This window comes from Gracilinanus agilis, chromosome 5 (assembly GCF_016433145.1).
Source record: "Gracilinanus agilis isolate LMUSP501 chromosome 5, AgileGrace, whole genome shotgun sequence".
NCBI lineage: Eukaryota > Metazoa > Chordata > Mammalia > Didelphimorphia > Didelphidae > Gracilinanus > Gracilinanus agilis.
The window spans coordinates 224,859,254-224,883,992 of record NC_058134.1 but is presented as its reverse complement, the minus strand read 5'-3'; the positions used below and the strand labels follow the sequence as shown (position 1 = coordinate 224,883,992).

The 24,739-nt window shown below is 43.8% G+C and overlaps 1 protein-coding gene across 1 annotated transcript in view; it reads right to left on the bottom strand.

Annotated features, from left to right (window-relative positions):
- The window catches only part of APPL2 (adaptor protein, phosphotyrosine interacting with PH domain and leucine zipper 2), a 65,294-nt gene that overhangs the window by 24,935 nt on the left and 15,620 nt on the right, over positions 1–24,739 (bottom strand). Inside the window, exons 2-8 of the mRNA XM_044679140.1 lie at positions 22,977–23,036; positions 21,748–21,819; positions 15,138–15,225; positions 10,170–10,211; positions 9,979–10,037; positions 8,423–8,569; positions 3,512–3,594 (exon numbers count right to left, since the gene is read on the bottom strand). Coding sequence (XP_044535075.1) covers positions 3,512–3,594; positions 8,423–8,569; positions 9,979–10,037; positions 10,170–10,211; positions 15,138–15,225; positions 21,748–21,819; positions 22,977–23,036 — 551 coding nt within the window. The remainder of the gene's footprint in view (positions 1–3,511; positions 3,595–8,422; positions 8,570–9,978; positions 10,038–10,169; positions 10,212–15,137; positions 15,226–21,747; positions 21,820–22,976; positions 23,037–24,739) is intronic.

The following is a 24,739-nucleotide window of genomic DNA, read 5'->3' as shown; positions in this document are numbered from 1 at the left end:
TAAAATAATAGGAATATAAGGCAATTGGAATGAAGAGAGATGGGGAGATGGTTCCCAAGTGGGGAAGGAGGGGCTTCTCTTTTATCTTTCTCTCAAATTCCCAGGGGCCAAGTAATGAGATTTAAAAGCAGGAGATGTGAATCAGGTTATAGGAACAGCTCTCTGAGGTACCACATAGCTGGGTCTGCATCGTGCCTTGGTGCTGGCCCGTGGGAGAACCAGTGTAGGCCATTTCAGAAAGGATCCAAAGATTTCACAAACCTCGAGGGTTTTGTGCTTTCCATTTTTAAGACCATACCTTCATCCACAGTGTCTGTGCTAAAAATTTGGCGCTTGTTTTCTTAGGATTTATTCCTTACTTTTCAGCCTCGTCCACTCAACCAAGTTAAATGATGATGGGATGATCGACTTAAAGTTGGAAGGGTGACATATTTAGAGCCAGAAGGGGCCTTAGAGATCAAGTCTAACCCTTTTGTTTTATAGATGAGTAAACTGAGGCCCAGAAAGAAATGACCTGTCCAAGGTCACACAGATAGGTAGTGTTGGAGGCAGAATTGAACCCTGGTCCTCCAAGACTGGCTCTGTCTATCAGTCTAATGCCACCTTGAATGTCACTAAAGGAATCACTGCTCTGCCATGGTGCCAGAGTCTGAGCAAGGCCTGGGGGGTATAAACATAAAAATGAGACTGCCCCTCCCCTCAGGAAGCATCCATCCTGCAAGGACGCAAGCTGCAACCTTTCTGTGACTTGGTGGAGAGTCTTAGAGAGTTGCTGCAGCCCCAAATTCCTTTCTCCTGAAGCTAGAGCAATGAGAATAATAATACCGAGGCAGGGCTTCTACAGAGCTGTGAGGGGAGCATTCCTCTCAAGCTTTTGAAGAGACATGGAGTGAATAGTTAAAGCCAGGAAGTCTTGGGTTCAAACCTGACCTCTGACTTGTTCTGGCTAATTCTAGACAAGTCACTCAAACTCTCATTGATCTAGACAAATCTATAAGATTGAAAATGGCAGCGGAGGTGCCGACCTGCACGGGAAGAGGGAGTTTCTTCACCTGGGAGTTGCCAATACCATGGAAATGACAGGTCTAGTCCCTGACCCTCTAAGGCTGGGGTTCTTTACTTTTTTGTGTCAGAATCATGCATTGAAACAGTTAATATAAAACATTTAGGATTGCAAAGGAAGCCAATGAACTGAAATGCAATTGTTCAGTTTAAAAAAATAGCCGAGTTCACATCAGACTCCAGTTTATGAACCCTGGCTTTGAGTTTGGCAAAGCCCCTTACGTCTTATTTGAACTACAGAGGCGGATCGGTGGCACAGTGAATAGAGTACCAGGTCTGGAGTTGGGGTAACCTGGGTTCCAATCTGACCTCAGACATATCACAGATGTAGAATCCTGGGCAAATGAACCCCAGTTGCCTAGCTCTTGCCCTTCTGTCATAGACTTGTTACTAGAACAGAAAGTAAGGGTTTAAAAAACCAACAAATGGGGGGTCAGTTGGGTGGCTCAGTGGATTGTAAGCCACGTCTAGAGATGGGAGGTCCTGGGTTCAAATCTGGCCTCAGACACTTCCCAGCTGTATGACCCTGGGCAGGTCACTTAACCCCCATTGCCTAGCCCTTACCACTCTTCTGCCTTGGAGCCAATACACAGAATTGATTGTAAGATGGAAGGTGAGGGTGTAAAAATAAACAACCAAACAAAATCATCTTGTTTGAACTTCAAAACAACTTAGCTTTAACCACTTCTGAATCTATCACCCCACGCACGATTCCACCTCGCTGCCCCAGGACCTCGCTCTTGGAACTCGGCCACAGGGCTAAGACTCGGACACCAGGCATTCCATCGGGCAATACTGGAAGCCTTTCCAGTTAGGGCCATCATTGCTGGGACCCGAGTCCAGATGGGTTTACCCTCTACCAAGGAAAAGCAAACGATAGGCCTCTTGCTAAAAATATTCTTACAGCTCGTTGACATGAGGACGATAAGAGGGGGGGAAGGAGGAGGAGGAGGACAGATAAACAGGCTTCCTTCGGCGTAGATGGCATCAAAGCAGATTTTGCAGTGGGAAAATAATCTTAGTGGACATGTAAGAGCCATCTGCTCCCCGCTGGCTGCTTAAAGCCTCTTTTATCTGCTCGAAGGCAGTCGGAAAGGGTTAGCCTCCTGCGGGCGCCGTGGGCAAAAGCACCTCTCTGGCAGCTGTCTTCAGACTGGCATCCATCAAAGAAACGGACCAAGAGTGAGCCGCTTCAATGCCCGTCTCTGTCTACTTCAAACCCCGACTAGACTCCTAGCAGACTCTCAGTACATCTGAAAGCTGGAAAACTGCCGAAAGGCTAGTTCAGCATCGCAGGTCACCGCTCTGTGGAAAAGAAGCCGGGGGCGGGAATTCTGGTGCAAGTGACAGCAACTAACATTTCAAAAATTAAGAGAAGGGAAAAAGGAAAGAAACTAGACTTGGGTTTTTTTTTTTAAAAAGAAATAAATATTTTAACCCTTTAAAATAGTTATAATGTACAGAGACAGTACAGGAGAGTTCAAAGATTCTGCAAGTGCTCATTTCTTTCTGGACCAGAAGAAATACGTTAAAATGTTCAGATCATGGGGGCAGCGGGGTAGCTCAGTGAATAGAGAGCCAGGCCTAGAGACGGGAGGTCCTGGGTTCAAATCTGGCCTCAGACACTTCCTAGCTGTGTGACCCTGGGCAAGTCACTTAACCCCCATTGCCTACCTTTACCACTCTTCTGCCTTGGAGCCAATACACAGTATTGACTCCAAGATGGAAGGTGAGGGTTAAAAAAAAATGTTCAGATCTTTGTAAGGTCATGGCTTAAGTAGGGATGACTTTGCTTCTCTTACTGTCTGGACTATGGATAGGACAAGAGCAATGAGTGAACCTGCGATCTCACTGGGATAGAGAACTCCCAGATGAGGAAATTCTCTACCAGTGCAGACTGGTACCTTCTCTATAACATATATATTTTTCTAAACTCTTGTCTTAGGATCTATTCTTTTTTTCTTAACCCTAAACTTTCCATCTTAGAATTAATTCCGTACATTGGTTCCAAGGCAGAAGAGCAATCAGGGCTGGGCAATGGGGGTTAAATGACTTATCCACACAGCTAGGAAGTGTCTGAAGTCAGATTTGAACTCAGGACCACCAGTCTCCAAGCGTGGAGCTCTATCCACTGTGCTACCTAGTTGCCCCTAACAACACATAGTCTTAGAGGCTTTCCTCTAGATGATCATAGATGACTTTCCCAAGATCACCTAGTGGTATGTGTCAATGTTGAAACTAAAGTATTGGTGGCTCTGATCCAGCTCTCTGTCTTGATTAGGAGACGGCTAGGCAAAATCCCAAGTTTTCATCTTTCCTGTGTGTGTTTAACATCATCACTTTGTTCTCTAGTCTGCTATCGCAGGAGCCAGTTCCATGGCAGAGGCACCCCCACCCTTCCCACAACCACCTACCAAACCAAAGAAGTCGAATAAAAGGGTTGAGTTACCTTTGAACCATGGCTCTGGTGGTGGATAAAAAGCTGTCCATCCTTTTTGTGAACATCTCTGCTCCTTTCTTAAAGAAGTTGATCTGAAAAGTATAAAGAAGCTATTGTGAAAGTGATCTAGGAAGCTGCGGTCACCAGCATCACACGGTCAGCAAGCCCGGGATGTAGCTCTTCGGGGCATCCCCTCTGACGAAGGGACTGCATTACTGTCATCACATACTGCCTTGTATTACAATCCCTCACAAGCAGAGCTGGCCTCCTCTCCTAGATTAAAAATCTCCTTAAGGACCGGGAAAGGAGGGGGACCGTGTCTTATTTGGGGCATTTAATATATCGTTGTTGGTGAAGGTTTTCAAGTTTGTGTGCCCAAACTGCAACTTCAAGTTTTCTGTGAGCCCCCTGCACTACCCCAGAGAGCAGAGGGAGGAAGCTCACTTTGGGGCGCTGGACAGAGGGACAGGGCATGCAAAAGTGTCCTCAAGCACTGGGAAGAGGGGGAATGGAGCAGCTTCCCCTCCCACCCATGCTGGCTGGGCACGTGTGCCAGTACTTTGCCAGCACTGCAATATAGGGTGGAGGAAAACGCCATCTCCTGGTTCAGACTAATGGAGGCCCTTTCTTGCTCTTTTATAAGATCAGGCAAATTATATGTATATACGAGATTCTGAACTAGGACTTATTCAGAGGACAGCAACAATATGGCAAAAGGGCTTTGGGTGAAGATTGGTAGGAGGAATTGAAGATGTTTAGCTTGGAGAAGGAAAGCCCATAAGATCATGGATTCAGGGATGGAAAGATCTTGGCGACCACTGAGTCCTCATTTTCTACAGTTGAGGAAACTGAGGCTAAAAGATTAAATGATTTGTCCAGCTAGAAAGTGCCTGAGGAAGGAATGGAACTTGGATCTCCCTAACATCAAGTTGTTGTGGTTAACTGTTTTTTAGTCTGTTTGATTTTTCTTGACCCCGTTTGAGGTTTTCTTGGCAGAGATAATGGAATGGTTTGCCAGTTCCTCCTCTAGCTCATTTTACAGAGGAGGGAACTGAGGCAAACAGGGTTAAGTGACTTGTCCAACTAGAAAGCTAGAAAGCACCTTGGGCAGGAATGGAACTCAAGTCTCCCTAACTCCAAGTTGTTGTTAACTGTTTCTCAGTCTTTCTGACTCTTCGTGACCCCATTTGGGGTTTTTGTGGCAGAGATACAGGAATGATTTGGTATTTCCATCTCCAGGTCTTTTTTTTTTTTTTTTTTTTTAAATTTTTAAAGCCTTAACTTCTGTGTATTGACTTATAGGTGGAAGAGTGGTAAGGGTGGGCAATGGGGGTCAAGTGACTTGCCCAGGGTCACACAGCTGGGAAGTGTCTGAGGCCGGATTTGAACCTAGGACCTCCTGTCTCTAGGCCTGGCTCTCAATCCACTGAGCTACCCAGCTGCCCCCTCCAGGTCTTTTTACAAATGAGGAAACTGAGGTAAACAGGGTTAAATGGCTTGCCCAGGATCATACAGCTAATAAATGTCTGAAATTAGATTTGAACTCAGGAAGATGAGATATATATTATAGAATTGCCTATCTGCCTTTCTTGACTCCAAGGCCAGAAGTCAATTCACTCTACTAATTGCCTTATGGGGTAAGTGTAGGGAGGATAATAAGTGTCTTTTAAGCATATGAAGGATTGTTACGTAGAAAACATATTTTTATTTAGTTATTTAGAAAACTCTTACTTCTGTCTTAGAATCAATATTGTGTTCCAATGCAGAAGAGCAGTAAGGACTAGGAAATGGGGGTTAAGTGACTTGCCCAGGGTCACACAGCTGGGAAGCATCTGAGGCCAGATTTGAACTTAGGACCTCCTGTCCCTGGGTCTGGCTCTCTGTCCACTGAGCCGCCGAGCTGCCCCATAGAGAAAGTGTTATACTTGATCTGCCAGACCTCAGGGGCAAGAACAAGCAATGAATGGGATTTTGAGAGAGACAGATTTGGACCTGAATGTAGAAGAAATTTCCCAACAATCAGAGTTATGCCAAAACAGAGTGGGCCACCATAATAGGTAGCGTTCCCCTTCACTGGTAGGGGGTTCCCCTTCACTGAGAGTCTACAGATTGAAGTGGGATGACCATTAATGGGGCCTAATGCAGCAGGGACTTTGGCTAGGTATGGCTTGGACAATATGCCCACGGGGGGCCCTTTCAACGCTGGGATTCTAAGATTCCTCATTCTTCATTCCACATGGCCGTTTGGTAATGCATTCATTCAGCAACAAAGTCAAGGCAGAAGGTTCATCATTACGGGACTCAATAGGGAAATCCAGTCTGGCTAGAGCAAGGAAAGAGAGGAAGAGAGCCAACACATCTCTTCTCATGCCGGGCAGAGGCTTGAGAGAGACCCGAGTCAATGGCACCCCATTCAGATCTAAAAGGGGCTCAATTCGAGACAGTATGGGGTCCTGAGTGTGTGGATCTCCCCACCCTGTTGCTTACTACCTGTGTGACCTTGGATAAATCACTTCATTTGGCCTGGGTCTCAGTCTCCCCACTTACAAAATGAATGGATTGCCCTCTAAGGCCCCTCTAGCCCTAAATCTAAGCTCCTATATGTTGACAGGGCCGATACCGCCAGCAAGTTAGAGAGCGGTCCCATTCCCATTGGCCAAAGATGGGCGAAGCTCGATGCAGTTTCAATGCCTGCTAAGTGCCTGGCACTGCCAATCCTGGAGAAGCATTCACCAAAAGAGGGTGATGGGATGAACAAAGAAGGAATTCTTTCCAAGAGGCCAGCACTAGAATGGAATATTCATGCTATCACACCGCTTTCTGCTTTCCATCATCCTAGAACTTAAATGGGATTAACGGTATTAGGTTATAGGAATATCATGTTCTAGTGAGATTATATCCCAGTGTTCACTCCATCGTCCTTATTTTTAAAAATGTTTAGATTATTAAAGGGTTCCTATTGTTTAATTGGTGTGAGTGTGAGGATAATAAAATGGGCTTTCCTGGTCTCTGCAGAAGGTACTATTGGCACACTATGAAAATGGAGCATATGCCAGACCCTGATTATCTGGACCCTTTTTTGAGATGCTTCTGTTGAAAGCATGAAGTTTTTAATCACCCAACTTCATCAGTCCTGTCTACTGATAGATGGGGAGCTAAGTTGGGGCTGGACTCAGAAAAACCTGAATTCCTATCTGGTCTCAGACACTTACAAGCTGTATGACAAGTCACTTCATCTCTGTTTGCCTCAGTTTCCTCATCTGTAAAATGAGGTTAATAACCCTATTTTCATTAGTAGTAGTATTAATAAAGCTTCTTCCCAGGATTGTTATGAGGACCCAATATGATAATAACTGGAAAGCACTTAGCACACTTGCTGGTGCACAGTAAGTGCCGTGTAAATGTTAGCTATATTATTATTTTAATTAAATAGGAATAACCGTAAATCTTACTTAATTCATTCATTAAATATTCACATGAAATATTATTTAAAGTAATTTTTAATGATCCCCAGCAATTAGCCAGTTCCTGTATCCTCTGACTCACCAATAACCCTGAATCTCGAACTACTGAAAAATGAACCATTTTCCATGACTCCACAATTGCTTGCTAGTTCAGTCTTCTCCTATTGGTCCCTTTCGCAGTGCCCTCTGGAATTCCTGTTCTATACTACACACATTTCTTTTCACTTTAGACCCTTTTCTTTTCTGGCACTCACGAGACCCGGCTGCCCACCAGATGCTGCTGCATGCCAGGCCATCCTTTCACCTATTGGTTGAAGGGTGTCTCATTCCACCCCTCTCCCCCAACACCCCCCCAGGAATGCCCCCTGGGTCCAGAGGCCAAGCTGGACTTTTCCTGGCTCCCCACTCCTGAGCTGATCCTTCTAGTCTCTCTTAGCAGTTGCTCCTCCTCTGAGGTTTCCTCTATCCGAATTTATGACCCGCTCTAGATCCGGGGAGCTGCTCTCTACCCTCCTCCGGGGGATTTTCTTTCCTTTCCCAAGAAGTTCAGTCCTCGGCTCTCGGGCTCTCTCTCCACCCCAGTTCCTACTCTCGTACCAGGGGACTTTGTCATACCAGTGGATGTTCCCTCAAACACCTCAGTCTACTCGACGAGGGTGACCGACTCCTTCACTTCAACAATTTGGCCGTTCTACACTGGATGATTATTACTGGCAGAGGAGTCAGAGCCGAGAAGGGACCATAGAAGCCATATAATTTAATCTCTCATTCTACAGATGAAAAAATGGAGGCCCCAAACGACTTCCCCAAAGTCATTCAGCTAATGTGTCAGAGTCAAGAGTCAAACTCAAGGCCGGTGACTCCAAGGCTTGGTCTCTTTACAGGGTGCCATGATGCCTTTGAACAAGCCACTTCCCTTCCCTCGGGTCTCAGTTTCATCATCTGTAAAATGAGGAGGCTGGACCAGATGATATTCTAAGGCTCTAATATCTTTTTCCTATGGTGTGATATTCCTGAGGTTTGGCTAGTTCAGGTAGACTTGAAAGAAGTAGAGTCCAACCTTTTTTTTTTTTTTTTTTTTAAACCTTTGCCTTCCATCTCAGAATCAATACCATATATAGGCTCCAAGACAGAAGAGTGGTAAGGGTAGGCAAAGGGGATAAGTGACTTGCCCAGGGTCACACAGTTTGGAAGTGTCTGAGGCCAGATCTGAACCCAGGATCTCCCATCTCTAGTCTTGGCTCTCAATCCACTGAGCCACCCAGCTGCCTCCTTCACTCTTCCTTTGACTGTGACAATCACTATTCTTCCATCTGCCAAGTAGTAATCAAATACCATCTGGTCTATATTGATTCCCCCTTTGCCAGCATTTCCATTTCTCCATCCTCCATCCTATGAGGATGTCATGCTCCAAAAGGGCTTTTGTCTTTGCACAAATCTGAGGGCACTGGCATACCTGGCCCTGGGCATATCCTAACATGGGCTCCATCATTGCAATCCTCTTCCTGTACTGAAGAGCATTCAGGGCACAATAGTACTGGAGGGATGAGAGATGCTGCTTCCTTCGGGCTTCGGCCACCTCTTTTGCCACCTCGGACTTCACCTAGAGGAAGGGAACAGGAAAGCTGAGATAGTCACATTCTAAACAGCTTTGTAGGAATATTGACTCAAAATGGACTTATTCATTAAAAGAACTTTTAAAAGATTTTTAAATTAAAAATTATCAATTAAAATGATTTACCTTACCCATAGGATACCTCTATTTTCTTCTCTTTTATGTGACTCAATGGATAGAGAGCCAAGCCTAGAGAGGGGAGGTCTTAAATTCAAATGTGGCCTAAGACATTTTCTAGCTGTGTGACCCTGGGCAAGTCATGTAATCTCCATTGTCTAGCCCTTACTGCTTTTCTGCCTTGGAATACAATATTGATTTAAAGATGGAAGGTAAGGGTTTAAAACAAAATGAGATCCACAACAGTGATAATAGCATTATAAAAAATAAAATCATGTATCAGGAGTAATAAAAAAACTCATGAGTGATAACATTTGGGGCCTTTGGATTTCCAAGATGGAGAAGAAGGCCGGAGGAAGGAGAACAACTAACTGGCCCTATGAGAAAAGCTTAGGTATCAGATGGATTTCACCCAGAGGAACGAAGAAAGAAGAGGAAGTGGAAACATTTTTAAAGTACAGGAAAGGTCTAGTGTGAGTAATAGAAGCTGTTTCCTTCCTTCCTTCCTTCCTTCCTTCCTTCCTTCCTTCCTTCCTTCCTTCCTTCTTTCCTTCCTTTCTTCCTTCCTTCTTTCCTTCCTTCTGGTTTCGAATATGACTGCAGCCCTGCTTGGTGGCTACAATTTGGTCACAAAGTTGGCAAGAGTCAAAGGACATCAACAGGTCATTCTGAAGAGAAGAAATCCAAACTATCTATAGCCAGATGGGGAAAAAATGCTCCAAATCACAATTTAAAAACCAAACCAAACCAAAACAAAGCACCAACTCTTCCCTTCCATCTTAGAATCAATACTGTGTATTGGTTCTAAGGAAGAAGAGCAGCAAAGGTTAGGCAGTGGAGGTTAAATGACTTGCCCAGGGTCACACAGCTAGGAAGTATTGGAATTTTTTAAATGTTAATATCAATCAGCACTGGGGATAATATGTGCATCTTGAAAAATCTGCCAACTCGATTAAGGTGAAAATTTGGAATTCAAAGCACCAAGTGGCCCGCCTTCCCTCCCACCTTTTTAGAAGCCAAATCTTGGGCTTGAAATTTGCAAGCCTCGAATGAAAGTGTCAGATGCATCAGAGGGAAACATGGGCAAAAATGATAAAAATTGAAGTCCCTGTAGAGGAAGGAATGGAACAGATTGATAACTCCCCCTTCCCTGCCCCATTTCCTCTCTCCACAGCCGTAGAGACACAGAGGTAACAGAAAATGAAGCCTCAGAATCAGCGGATTCAGAAGTTGTCATATAAATTTAAAAAAACAAACAACTGACAAAGAGAAGGATTTACCTTTTCATTCTCTTTTTTCTTCGGTAGCCGGCTGTACTTTGCCATGGACAAGTCATGTTCTAGAAAGAAGAGGAGGATTGACCATCAGGCCAGTTGGTGAATCAAAAACAAGGCTAAAGCTGCTCCCTTTCCCAACCTGCACACTCCACCCCTGTATGTATTTCAATAAGAGAATAAAGGGAGAGACGTACCATTGCTAGCGAGGCCAAAGAGATCTTTTAAGGTGCTGACTTCTGAAAAGAGATACAGGAAATTTCAGAGCCAAGGAAAAAGTCCATTGTGGGGAAAATAGTCTGACTCTAGAGGCAGAGGATCTGGGTTCTGATTCCACCTTCTGATGTTTACTTATATGACCAGGGACAGGCTACTTAATCTCTCTGAGACTCTGTTTACTCTGAAAAATGGACGGTTTGGATTCAATAGCTTCTTGGATTCTTTCTAACTTTAGATTTCCAATTCTATAGCTTTTTTGGCTGTGTTACCTTGAACAAGTCATATATCTCCCTCCCTTTGTCTCCTTGTCTTTAAGTGAAAGTGTTTGGGTTCCATAAATTCTGTGGTTCCTTTTAGCTCTAGCTCTAGGATCTCACATCAGATATAAACCCAGAGTTCTGGGTTCCCCTCAGGCCAAACCTGAATGGCATCCAAAAGAGAGAGGAGGAAACACCTCTTAGATTCTCTGCTCTACCTGGGATTTTGGCTGATCCCCGGAAATGCTTGACTTAGCTGGAGTGTCTGCACTCAGCTTCCATAGCCCCGTCCAGTCCACAGGCAGCATTTTCAATCTTCTGGCCATGGCGCCCATCTGGCATTCCTGAGGGCTTGGGAACCCGGGAAAGAAGGGAAGCCCCTAAGCGCCCCCACAGGGGCATAGGCTAGAGTTCATGGCTAATTCCTTTGAAAATGGCTGACATCCTCCTCCTTTCTCTGCAGAGGTGGCGAGGGGGAGTCTAGGGGTGTGGAAGGTGCCATCATAGAATGTTGGGCTTACTTGGTAGAGGGGGGGATTTGACTGACTTTTCCAAAACAATTCTTTATAATAAGGATGGCTCTCTGGTTGGGAGAGACCTGAATGTATTCAGAGAAATGAAGTTCATGTAAGGACAAAAGACAATATACATTTTTTTTCTGAGCCTGGCTGGTTCGATTAAGGCTTTGGTTCTGTGGAGCCACTTTCTTTCCTTTTCATTCTTCATTACAAAGCCCAGTGCCTTGGAGAGGGGAGGGGGAAGGAGAGATTTGTAAAAGGAAGTGATGCAAAAGCAAAAGATGGAAATAAAAACTGTTGGGGGCAGCTGGGTGACTCAGTGGACTGAGAGCTAGGCCTAGAGATGGGAGATCCTGGGTTCAAATGTGACCTCAGACACTTCCTAGCTATGTGACCCTGGGCAAGTCACTTAACCCTCATTGCCCACCCTTACTGCTCTTCTGCCTTGGAACCAAAACCCAGTATTGATTCTAAGATGGAAAGTGAGGGTTAAAAAAAAAAATAATAATAAAACAAACTAAAAAATGCTGAGAAGCCCAGACTAAGTTTAGAAGTATAAACTCAGTTATGGGCCATCTACATAATCATTAAGACTGGGCCATTCGAGGAGCCATGCAGTTGGCCTCTTGCTGCTCTCTCTCCTTACCTCCACCTATCTTGATCTACCCTAACTCCTGTCTCTGTCTCTCTCTGTTTCTCCGTCTCTCTCTATCTCTCTTCCTCTCCCCCCTATTTCTCTCTCTGTGTCTCTCTCCCTCCCTGTCTCTGTCTCTGTCTGTCTGTCTGTCTCCCTCCCCCCCTCTCTGTTTCTCTCTCTGTCTCCCCCTCTTTCTCTCTCTCTTGCCCTCCCTCTCTCCATTTTTTTTCTCTCATCCTCCTTTCCTCTTCTCCTGACTCTTCCTCTCCCACTCTACCTACTCACCTTCCCATTTCTCTCTTTAGGGATCTATTGTCTGAGGACCAGCCCAGTTCAAACCAGGCTCATTACCATGTTGACCATTTGGCAATGAATTGTTTTTTGTCTGCGGGCAACTGTCCATGACTGTTGTTGCACATGAAGTTGTCCAGCTCTCTGTGTTAATGCAGGGCCTCCTCCAAATGACCAAATGCCAGAATCTTGAACCCCTGAAGTATGAAGTCCTTGAATAGATATTTATGAATGTATCTGCACGGGGTGCCCACCTACCGCACCACTCACACAGAACAGCAGGGTACCATCTACTTATTCTCTGCTCTGACTTGTTCATTCCAGTTTGCCCTCCCACTGGCAGGTCTAGGTTCTTACAGAAGGGCCAATTCCATGTAATTACCCTCAAACTCTTCCATTCCCCGGAGTAATCTTTTTGAGAAGGAAAAGCCCCTACCCATGTGCTTCCATTTGTATAAAACCAGGCTCTTACACTGAGGAAACATTTAGATCTTAAATATAACCATTTACTTAGCAACAAGGCAAAAGAAATAAAATTAACATCAGAAGTCCTCAAACATTAGAGTAAATACATGAATAATGAGCCTGGGTCACATTCTCCTGCCAATGGGGGAGAGCAGTCATGCACTGATAAAACCTGGCAGGCAAAAATCATGTGCTCAGGGTAACTCATCACTTTGAAATTGTAAACTGTCCATAAAAATTCCTCTTTTGTTGAACAGATGCTTCTGTTGCTAAGCTGACCTTCCTGTTGCCTCTAGGATTAAATAAATAGAAGCTCTTCCGTTTAGCTTGGAAAGTTCTACCTGACTTTGCCCAAACTTTCCTTTTCAGCCTCATTGTATGTTATTTCCCCTCCTTTACTCCAGCCAAATTGGTCCGTTCCCCAGAGATGGCCCTCCTCCTTCCATCTTGGTTCCCTTGCATGGGCCATTCCTTCGGGCAGGAATGTTCCCCTCCCTCACCTGTCCCTCAGAGGATTCCTTTATTCCTTGAAGATTCAGCTCAAGCAGCATCTTTTACATGAAGACATTTCTACTCCCCATAACAGCTGGGTGACCCTCCCTCACATTCTCCCATATTTAACTACTACTTGCATTCTTTTCTTAATGGTTATTTTCCAAATATACAGATATAGTACACAGATAATTCTTATCTTCCCACTAGAATGGAAGTTTCCTGTGGGTGGGGATTATTTAATTCATTGTATTCATATCTTTAATTCCTGACACAGTGCTGGGCACATGGCTGGTTCTTAATCTAGGCATGCTGGGATTTCTAGTTTGACTTCTTTTTTTGTTCTAGACTTGTCTTTTCACATAGAAACACCCTGTCCCGGTGAAGATGGTCCATCTCTCTGTATTTTAGGATCTCAGAGTTGCCCACAGCACTGAGCAGTCATGAAGACTTGTGGATGGAGAGCCAGGCCTAGAGTTGGGAGAACCTGAGTTTAAATCTGGCCTCAGATACCTCCTAGCTGTGTGACCCTGAGCAAGTCACTTAACCCCCACTGCCTAGTCCTTACTGCTCTTCTGCCTTAGAACCAACTCTCAAGATTGATTCTAAGACAGAAGATAAGAGGTTTTTTTTTTTTTTAAGTATGACCAAGTCTTTGAGGGTGAAAGAAATTAGACTTGAACCTAGGGCTTCTTGAGTCTAAGGCTAGCCTTTTAAAGGCTAAGTTGTTGGTCAGTTATGTCCAAGTCTTTATAACTCCATGGACCATACTGTCTTGGAGTTGGTTTGCCATTTCCTTCTCCAGCGGATTAAGGTAGGCAAACAGAGGGCAAGTGACTCATCCAGGATCACCCTGCTAGTAAGTACCTGAGTACTTGGATTTGAACTCAGTTCTTTCTGACTCCATATCCAGTATTCTATCCACTGTGACACCTAGCTACCTCCTTTCAATGACTATACTGTAGCACATATTAAAGTCAACCATCATTTAAACTAAAGTGCTCATTCTCTGTTGGTTTTCAAGAGCATTTCTTTTAATCTCTAAAGAATAACAATAAAGAATAAAATGTCTAGAGAATGACAGATCTGCTGTGTCCATGCTGATCAGAAGACTTCCAGGGAGCACAGCTTTTAAGCAGAGGGATCCCAGAAGTCATTGAATTTAGCCCCCTTATTTTATAGAAAAGGTAAGTGAAGCATAGGGAGGGGAAATGACTGGTTCAGCCTCATAGCTAGTAAGGGTGCAAGATGAGTTTCTAACCTGGCTCTAAGCCCAGCCTTCTACACTAAGTCTACCCACTACACTGGGATAGGGGGAGGTTTGTTTTTTAAATACACGATTATAATACCCAAACTTGCCAGCGAAGCTGAGATCTGAGAATACATCGCCTTCCTTTCTTGGCAGAAGTGGGGAGTTACTGGCATAGAACCCAGCCTACATCGTTGGTGTAGAATCTAGCATATGTGGCCAGCCTTGGTTGATGTGCTCAGCTTTCCTGAATTACCTCCCCAGACCCTCATCCCACCTTTCATTTTTATCTTGTGTTAGATGTTTCTCTTGGGACTGGGAAACAGGGAGGGACATATTGGGAAATGAAGGCAACGTATGAATAAAAGATACAAGCAAGTATAATAAAAAATAAAGAAATTCTCTCACATTAAAAATGACCCAATGGCAAAAAATTGGAAAATGTGGGGTTGTCCCTCGATTGGGGAATGACTGAACAAATTGTGGTAAATGTTGGTGATGGAATGCTATTGTGCTGTAAGGAATGATGAACTACTTGATTTCTATAAAAACTGGGAAGACCTCCATGAACTGATGTGGAGTGAAATGAGCAGAACCAGGAGAAGAACAACGTGGGACAATCAAATGTAACTGACTCTGCTACTAATAGCAATGCAAGGATCCAGGACAATCCTGTGGAACTTATAAAAAAGAACGCTATCCACAGCTAGAGAAAGAACCGTGGGAGTAGAAATGCAGAAGAAAAACATATCACTTGTTTATATAGGAATATGATTTGGAGTTTTGGTTTTAAAAGATGTCTCTATTACAAAAATGAATAATATGGAAATGGGATTTGAGTGATATAATACATGTATAACCCAGGAGAATTGCTTGTCAGGCTCCAGGAGGGTGAGGGAAGAAGAGAGGGAGAGAACAAGAATCATGTAACCATGGAAAAATACTTTTAAAAAATGACCCAAAAAAGCAGTAGAAGGTAGCCTAAAGTGAATTAGCCCACAATGCAAAGGGGACTGTAATAGGTTCCAGCACTTTACCTGTGAGATCTTTCTCTCGAAACTGTATGATGGGTAGCACCATGGTGTCTGCCAGTTGCTTTGTCAGTTCTGTATGGAGAAGGTTAAGCTGAAAGAAAGATACACCTACTGAGACCCAACCCAGAAGGAGGAATCTGGCCCCTGCCTTTAGTGACCCTCTCCTTTAAAAAAAAAAAAAACCTTACCTTCCATCTTGGAATCAATATGGAATCAATACTCTGTGCATTGGTTCTAAGGCAGAAGAGTGGTAATGGCTAGGCAACTGGGGTGAAGTGACTTGCCCAGGGTCACCCAGCTAGGAAGTATCTGAGACCAGAGTTGAACTTAGGACCTCCTGTCTCCAGGCTTGGTTCTCCATCCACTGAGCCACCTAGCTGCTCCAGTGACCTCCTCATTTTTAGATGAGGAACCAGGACACAGAGAAGTATATAGAAACTTGGCTGAGGTCACCCAGGCAGACACTGGCAGAAGCTGAATTTGAACCCAGCAGAATGGTATACTGGAAAGGGGACTGGATTTGCAGACAGAGGAGCTAGGTTCAGATCTCAGCTCTGCCTTTTATTTCCTGTGAGACCTTGGAGAAGTAACTTATGATATCTTTGGGTCTTAGTTCCCTTCTTTATGGAACGAGGAAGCTGTACTAGATGGCCTCCAAGGCTTCTTCTCTTTCCAAATCTTTGATCTTATACTTCTATGATAAAACAATGAATCTCCACGGGCCTCCGTTTCCTCATCTGTAAAATGAAAAGCTTGGCCTAGCACTAGATGGCCTCTGAGGGTTCCCCCTGGCTCTGAGTTGAACATACTCTTGGGTGCTCATCCCTGTCCTCCTTGGACTCCACTGATTCTCAAGTCCCTTCCCCATCTAGGTCCATGATCCCAGGCTTTCCTTGAGCTAGTCTGCCTGGAAGGATGCTGAAAGGTGGTCCGGGGAGGGCCAGCTGGGCATCATTCACTACTGCCTGAGCAGGCCCTTGGACAGTAAATGGTTACACTGCTAGACAAACATTTCAAAAGAAAACAGAATCTGGCTGCTCCAGGCAGGGGCTAGGCTGGCCAAGGGAGTTTCTGGTGGGAGAATGAGAGCTATCTCATCTTTGTTTACTGCCTGGATTTCTCAATAGCCTGGGATCCAAGCTACCCCTCCCAAAGCCTGGGAATGCTTTTTACCACCCGACAATGAACAGTGGCTTAGCTAAGGTCACCCATTCACTGAGGGTATTAGGGGACCTTTGGCCCTCCAAAGAGCAGGGGAGCAGGCTCCGGTCTGAAGCTGCACTTCAAAGACAAGCTCACTGGAGAACCTGCTCACACCAAAGCCACAGCCAGGATGTGGCTCTGGGAAAGCTGCGGAGGAAGGATGCTGCTTGCTGGAGCCACTTGGGGAGGTTTCTGCCCTGCTTGTTGCTTGAGAAAGGAGGTTCCCAAGAACAAGAAGGTTATTGTGTTCCAGCGGCTTTCTCGCTCGCTTGGAGATGCTACAAGGGCCCTGGGTTCTCCTCCCTCCCTCCCACCTTCGAACTTGAACCGGTAAATCATTTTGCTAGGAGAGGGAAAAGAAAGCGGTCACTACGGGTTTTCCTTTAATGTGACAACGCTGGAGATGCATCCAATTCTGGTCATTCCAGGCACCTGCCAAAACCCAAAGCAAAAGACTCAAGAGATTCTGGCGATGCCAGGCTAACTTTCCACAAGGCAGCTCCTACCCAATTTAGTCCAATTCAACATGTATTTGTTGAGGGCTCCTATGTACTAGATGCTGTGTGTGCTAGAGGCTGGGGAAACAAAACCAAAATGAAACTGTCCTCAGGGGGCTTACATTCTATTGGGGATAACTGCATGGATCAATCAATCAATTAATCAACCAGCATTTATTAAACACCTTCTATATGCCTGGCACTGTGCTAAGTGCTAAGGATCCAAATGAGATAGCCTCTGCCCTCAGGAGACGTACATTCTTTTGGAGATGGCCATATGTAAATAACAATCAAGAAATGAATCAACATGCATTTATTAAGTATTGCCTGTGTGCCAGGCACTGTGCTGGGTATGAAACAAAAATCAAAGTGAGATTCTGACTTCAGGGAGTTTACGTTCTATTACAGATGACCACCTGTATAAATCAATCCCTAAATTAACCGACCAGCATTTATTAAGCACCTTCTATGTACCAGGCTCTGAGGATACAAAGATAAAAATGAAATTATCCCTGTCCCCAGTAAGCTCACATTCTATTGTGGGGTAAAACAAGTCCATAGATTAGTATCCAGTGGTTCCCAAACTTTTTTGTCCTACCGCCCCCTTTCCAGAAAAAATATTACTTAGCACCCCTGGAAATTATGGAACTATTCATTGAACTCGGAATAGAATGTAATACAAAAAAAAGTGTGGCCATCACCGCTCCTCTGGATTGCTGCAGCACCCACCTGGGGGCAGTAGCGCCCACTTTGGGAATCACTGGTATAGACAAAGAACTGTCTGGAAGAAAGAACCGTGGGAGTAGAAATGGAGAAGAAAAAACATTTTCTTGATCACATGGTTCAATGGAGCCATGATTGGTGATGTAGAGTCTGAATGATCACTCTATTGTAAATATTAATAATATGGAAATAGGTTTTGATCAATGATACATGTAAAACCCAGGGGAATTGCTCATTGGCTATGGGAAGGGGAGGGAGGAGGGGAGGGAAAGAACATGAATCGTGTAACCATGGGGGGAAAAAACCTCTTAATTAATTAATTAAATTAGAAATTAAAAAATTAAAAAATAACTGTCTCTGATTTGGAGGAGGTAGGTTCAAATTCTGACCCCCCTCAACAACCAGCTATGCAGCTATGTAAAGAAATCTTGGACAAATCACATAAAACTCCTGGGCCTCAGTTTTCTCATCTGTAAAAGCAAAGAATTGGGCTCAATGGCTGTGATCCTATGAAATTTCTTCACTAGAGCAAATCTACAACTGTGATGGAGCTTATAGTCCTAGGATCTCTTGGAAGGTTAAAAGTTAAGAGACTTAATCAGGGTCACACAGTCACTATGTGGGAGAAGCGGAATATGATGGAAAGATTTCCCAGTTCCTAGGTCAGTTCTCTATTCCCCACCCCATGCTCATACATAAATGATAATAAATCATTTTATTAATGATTTAATAATATATTATTATGTAAATATATAAATAATAAAGCAATTTATTGTTGGAAAAAATGATGATAATAACAATAACTCGTAGCTAGCTAGCATTTATGGAGGGCTTTGAGGTTCATTATCTGTTATCTCATTTGATCTAATAACACAAGACTGAGAGAGAGCTCTTAAGCTGGGGGATGAGGGAAGACAGGGTTTCTGTGTGGCAGAGGCGAGGAGGGACTGTGTTATAGACATTGGGTCAGCCTGTGCCAAGGGACGGAGACAGGAGAAAATAGAAGTCTTAGGACTGGTATAATCTCAGAATATTTCAAAGTCCTTTACTAGGTCTTAGAGTCAGAGGCCCTGAGATCAAATCCTGTCTCTGCCACTCACCGATCAGTGTGACTTTGGGTAAGTCATTAACCTCTCTGGGGCTCAGATTCCTTTGTGAAGTGGTCAAGGTTGAACTAGTTGGTCTTGAAGTCCCTTCTAGCTCTAATCACTTGTACTACCTTGGGTAAGCACTGCAGCATCCTGTGCCTCAGTTTCCCCATATATAAAATGAGGGTTGGTCCATAAGGACTCTAAGGTCCCTCCCAGAAGCAGAGCGGCTTTTATTAGCAGCGGCACCAGTAATATAGACTAATTAAGCTTCATATTGGGAAGTCCAGATCTCCATGGGAAGGCTTGGAGGCTCCTCGAGATCTGCTTCCTCAGGATGCTCAAGGTCGGGACTCCCGTCATCCGCAGGCACAGGGAAAAGGAGGTCACCAGGCTGGGATCTGCCTTTACTCCTTTTCAGGTGGGATGAACTTTAGTCTGCCCTGGCTCGCTCTGCTCCTGAACGCATCCTGCCCTCTGCGCTTGGCCACGGAAAGCACTCCCACACGCGGCTGTCGCTCTCCAGATCTTCTCTAGCTCTCGGGGAAGACCCAGCCCCAACGCCGCATCCTGCCTGAAACCTTTCCTGGCTCTCTGGGTGCCCCCCACCCTCCTTCTGCCTCCCCCCGGACCTCTGTCGTAACCTCTAACGAATGCTGATGGCGGGGCACTTTGCTCTGCTGCGAGGGACCGTGGGGATTTCTAGGCACTGCGGATTCTCCCTGGGAGCCCAGACGCCGCTTGAGGTGGAATTGTTCCGTGATGTTGGAGGAGGGACAGCGGTTGGGGGGAGGGGGTGTGAGGAGGGGAGGCGCGCCTCATTTATCTCTGTGTTCATCCTTCACAGAGTTGCTCACACTCCATGTTTACACGCAGGCTTGTAAATTTAAGTCAGAAGAACAAAGGATCGCAAGTTCCCAGATCCAAAGCTGGAAGGGGGCTCCAAAGCCAGCCAGGGCAATGCTCCCAGGACACTGAGGTCTACAGAGGCCACGTGCTGGGGGCTGCTGGATAGCTCAGTGGATGGAGAGCCAAGCCCAGAGATGAGAGGTCCTGGGCTGGCCTCAGACACTTCCTAGCTGGGTGAACCTGGGCAAGTCACTTGACCCCCACTGCCTAGCCCTTACTGCTCTTCTGCCTTAGAACCAATACATAATATTGATTCTACGACACAAAGGCGACATGCCTTGTCCCAGCTCTCAAAGGTAGCAATGTGTCAGAGGAAGGATTTGACCTGATGTTCTCTAATTCTTTTTTTTTATTTAAACCCTTAGCTGTGTGACCCTGGGCAAGTCACTTGACCCCCATTGCCTACCCTTACCACTCTTCTGCCTAGGAGCCAATACACAGAAGTTAAGGGTTTAAAATTAAAAAAAATAAAAAAATAAAAAAAACAACAAAAAAAAACCCTTAGCTTCCATCTTAGAATCAATACTGTGTATTGATCACCACACAGAAGAGTGGTAAGGGCTAGGGAATGAGGGTTAAGTGACTTGCCCAGGGTCACCCAGCTAGGAATTGTCTAAGGCTAGATTTGAACCCAGGACCTCCCGTCTCCAAGCCTGGCTCTCATATCCACTGTGCTACCCAGCTTCCCCTAAAATATCCATCAGTTCTTACAAAATCAGGTTGGGTTTTTTTTTTTTAAACCCCTTATTGTCTTATAATTGATGCTAAGTATCAGTTCCAAGAGGAAAGAGTGGTAGGGGCTGGGCAACTGATCCTAAGTGACTTGCCCAGGTTCACACAGCTAGGAAGTATCTGAGGTCAGATTTGAACCCAAATCCTCTCAACTCCCGGCCTGGCACTCTACCCACTGTGCTACCTAACTGCTCCTGAATATATGAAGATCTTGTAAAAATAAAAATAAATAAATAATATATAAGTATATAATATTATTATATTATGTAAAAATTATATAATAAAACATAGAAAATAAAATAAAAAATAAAAATTCATTTAAAAGTGTTCCTAAGTCATGGGAGCATTTCAGCATTGTGTACATTCTCAAGCTAGTAAAGATACTCATTGCCAATTACTCTCACTTTTGTATGTTAATCAATCAATTCACAAGCATTTTTTAGGCACCTAAAACTTTGAGCTAGGTGGTAGGAACACTGGAAGGAGCTGAGTAACATCAATTCTGCTACGACATCTTCAACGAGTGGGGCACCATGTGTGGACAAAGAACTACCTTTGAAGTCAGGATGGCCTTCCTAGCTGTGTGTCCCTGGGAAAGTCACTCAACTTCCCTGAGTTTCAGTTTCCTCATCTGTAAAATGGGGATAATAACCCTTTCCTGACCTGCATCCAGGCTATGTGAGTATTTGATTAGATCAAGTTGGTTAAGCATTTCATGAATTGGAAAGTGCTTGATAAATGGAAGCTGTTTTTTGATTGTTATAGTATATAAGACACCCAAAAAGGCATAAGGGGCTGCTCTGTTTCAATGGCAAGAATATCCACCCTAAGGAGTCAAAATGTTTATTTTCTTTTTTGTGCCAGATATATAATTTCATCTATTTGTAGAAAGTGGAAATTCCCTCCATGGATACATATTATATAGTTGAATAAGGTGTGTGTGTGTGTGTGTGCATAGTTGTATACAGTTACTCTCTAAGGTGATATACATTATAGATCACTCACAATATGTATTAGGGGGTACAGTTGCCCCACTAAAGAAATCACAGACCCATGAAGTACTGATATAAATATTATACCTACATATCACTACGGAAACATTTATATAGCACTTGAAGGTTTACAAAGTGATTTAAAAATATCTCATTTGATCATCAGATCCACCCTGGAAGGTCAGCACTAATATTACTTCCATTTTATTAAATTACTATTTACAGATGAAAAAAAAAACAGGTATAGAAGGGTTCTGTGACTGTTTGGAGCCACAGAGTTAATGAGTGCCTAAGGAAAGATTTGAATTTAGGTCTTCTTGATTTCAAGTCCAATTCTTTATGAACTAGGGCACCTAATTCTCCTGAAAACTTTTTTTTTAATATCTAAAATTGTTTATTTATGAAATATCTAAAACACAGAAGAAATCCCCGGAGGAAGAATCATACGATAATTTCTCGAGAACCTTACCTCATCCACCACCTTGGAAAAATAATGGAGGGTAGATATGACTTCTTCATCTCCTTTGCCAAGAGCAAAATTCTAAAATAAAAAAAGAAAAGAATTGAATGTTATCACAGTGCCCTGGTTATCAGCAATGGAGTAAACATGACACGTCCACAGGGCTACCTCCTGCCTTTGCATTTGGTTCCTTCTTTCTCAAATGAGGAAAGCCATGATGAACAGGATAAGTGGAAGGATTCCTTCAAAAGAATTTTGTTTTAGAACTGGGGAAGCCTTCCGTGGCTAATGAGAAGAGACGTATCTGTAGTCTACCCCATTAATACATGCATTTCCCCCAACACTGGGTAGCTCCTTATGGGCACTCATCCTTCTTTTGTAAATGAACCCTAAAGAAATTCATTTACTCACTTATTTCATCAGCTCCTCAATGTTGGGTCAGTTGTTCATAGTCTTTTTTCTTTGGACTGAACCTATAGTTTCACCGGCATAGGTACTTCCATTGAGTAAGACAATCTCTCTACCAATGTATGTCAGCACCTTCTTGGTGACTTATACTATTAGAGAGTTGCCTACGGGCCAGGGAGTAAAATGACCTGTCCAGGGTCACATAGCCAGTATGCTAGAAGTGGGGCTTGAACCCAGGTCTCCTTGGCTCTAAGACCAGCTTTATCCACTATGACATTGTCTCTTATCCACAGTCCTTTTCTTCTATTCTAGTCAGGGCTGTCTCTCTGAAATAGCAAATTATTTGAAGAAAAGACCATATCTCTTAAATTACTTGGTATGCATTCCAACCTGGACCTTCTGCAAACTCTTTCCTGCTTTTGCTGTCATTGATATTATTTATGCACTGATAGGACACATGGTGTGTGCTTAACAGGGACAACTTTTAGAGACTTCAGTCTTCTAATAATTATTACAGAGAATGTTGGCTCCACACTTCCTAGCTGTGTGACCCTGGAAAAGTCAATAAACCCCATTTGCTTAGCCCATGTCTGTCTCTCTTAGAGTTGCTACTGAGAAAGCAAGAGTTTGTTTTTTTAAAAAAGAACACGACTTTGGAGAATTCCTTCAGATTACTCCCCTTATTAACCTTTATCAAGTCAGTAGAATGGAAGGATACGGAAGGCGAGGACAGTTTTTTTCTTTGTATTCTTTGCACCTAAGCCACTGCCTAGACTGCAACAGGTGATTAATAAGTGCTTGTAAGACCAAGTTGAAATGAATCAAATTACCTGTTTCTCATATGCCAGTAGCTGCTTGGAAAGTTGTTGGGTGGCTAAGCACATCTCATTCTGCAAGAAAAAAAGAGATACTGACGTTATTAGGGGTTCTCCAAAGTATAGAAGAGGATTTGCAAGAACCAGTTTAGCTTTTTCCTAATTTTTTAACCCTTACTTTTGTCTTGGTATCAATTCTAAGAGAGAAGAATGGAAAGGATTAGGCAGTTGGGGTTAAGTAACTTGGCCAGGGTCACACAGCTAGGAAGTATCTGAGGATAGATTTGAACCCAGGTCCAACTGACTCCAGGCCTGGGGCTCTATCTGCTGTGCTACCCATCTGCCCCTAGATCTTTTCTTATTGCGTGTGTCAGATTCAAGGCATATTTTTCAATTGTCTATTTTATTCTTTTTTTGATCGTGTTCAGTTATGGAAGCCATTGTGGTGTAGCGGGATAAAGGATTGTTCTGGAGTCGGACCCGGGTTCAAATCTTCCTCTGACAAATATTGACTGTGAGAACATGAACTAGTCACTTCATTCCTTGGAACATAAGCTACAGACAAACTCTGCCCATCTGTGCTGTTGGATGGAGTTTCAACACGGGAAGTAACACACATAGATGCCAGAGAAATTGATGATCTGGATTAAAAATATCTAATCAGTTATTGCCTTTGTCCTCCCACTACCATGACCAATTCTTATTCCTTGGTTTCTTTGGTGTTTATACCCTTAACAATGAGCTGTCAACCATGGTAGTCTTATGGCTCTGCTTGGTAACGATCAACCAACCAGGTGAATTTGATTCTTCCTTGCCTTTGGAACTTGGCTGGCAAGAGCTCCGAAAAGCAATGGAAAAACCTGTCACAGATCTCCTGGCATCAAATTGCACCACCAGGTGAAAGGAGAAAACAATAATTTGCTATTCAATTCTACCTCCCTTGGACAGAAGCAAAGAAGGGGTCAGGACAGAACATGCCAGTTTCTCAAAAAGGTTTAACAAAGCATCTGTCTATTTGCCAAATGACATTGCCAAATGCCCCATGCTATATTTCTGGTAGCTAATAACAATAATTACAATAAAATCTAGCACGCATAGAGCATTTTTAGGTTTGTGAAAGACTACAAATAATATTTCCTTCTAGGCTTATAACAACCCTGCAAATGAGGTTCTATTATTATCCCCATATTACTGATGAGGAAACTGAGGCTCACAGAAGATCTGGCCAGAGTCACACATATAGTAAATTCATAGGCTCATAGACTTAAGATTAGAAGGGGCTTTAGAGGTTGTCTTGAGAGGCAGTGTTGTACAGTGAATAGAGAAGCCTGAATTTGGAATCGATTCTAATTTTGGGAGTGCAATTCCTACCTCAGATACTTCCTATTTATATGCTCCTGGGTGATTTACTTAAATCTCTCTGGGCCTCAGTTTCCTCAGCTGTCAAGTGAGGGAATCTGATTCAATGATCTCTAAAGTCCTAGCCAGCCTTAGATGCATGGCCCTCTGATAGAGTCCCACCCATTTTATAGAGGCCCAGAGAGTTTAAGTGATATTCAAGGTCACACAACTAATAAGTACATAGGTTCATGGGTTCACAGGCTCAGAGCTGGAAGGAAACTTAGAGTTCATCTAATCCAAATTCTCTGCCTTCCTTTCTCTCACATGTTCTTCCTCTCCCTTTCCCTTCCTTCCTTCCTTCCTTCCTTCCTTCCTTCCTTCCTTCCTTCCTTCCTTCCTTCCTTCCTTCCTTCCTTCCTTCCTTCCTTCCTTCCTTC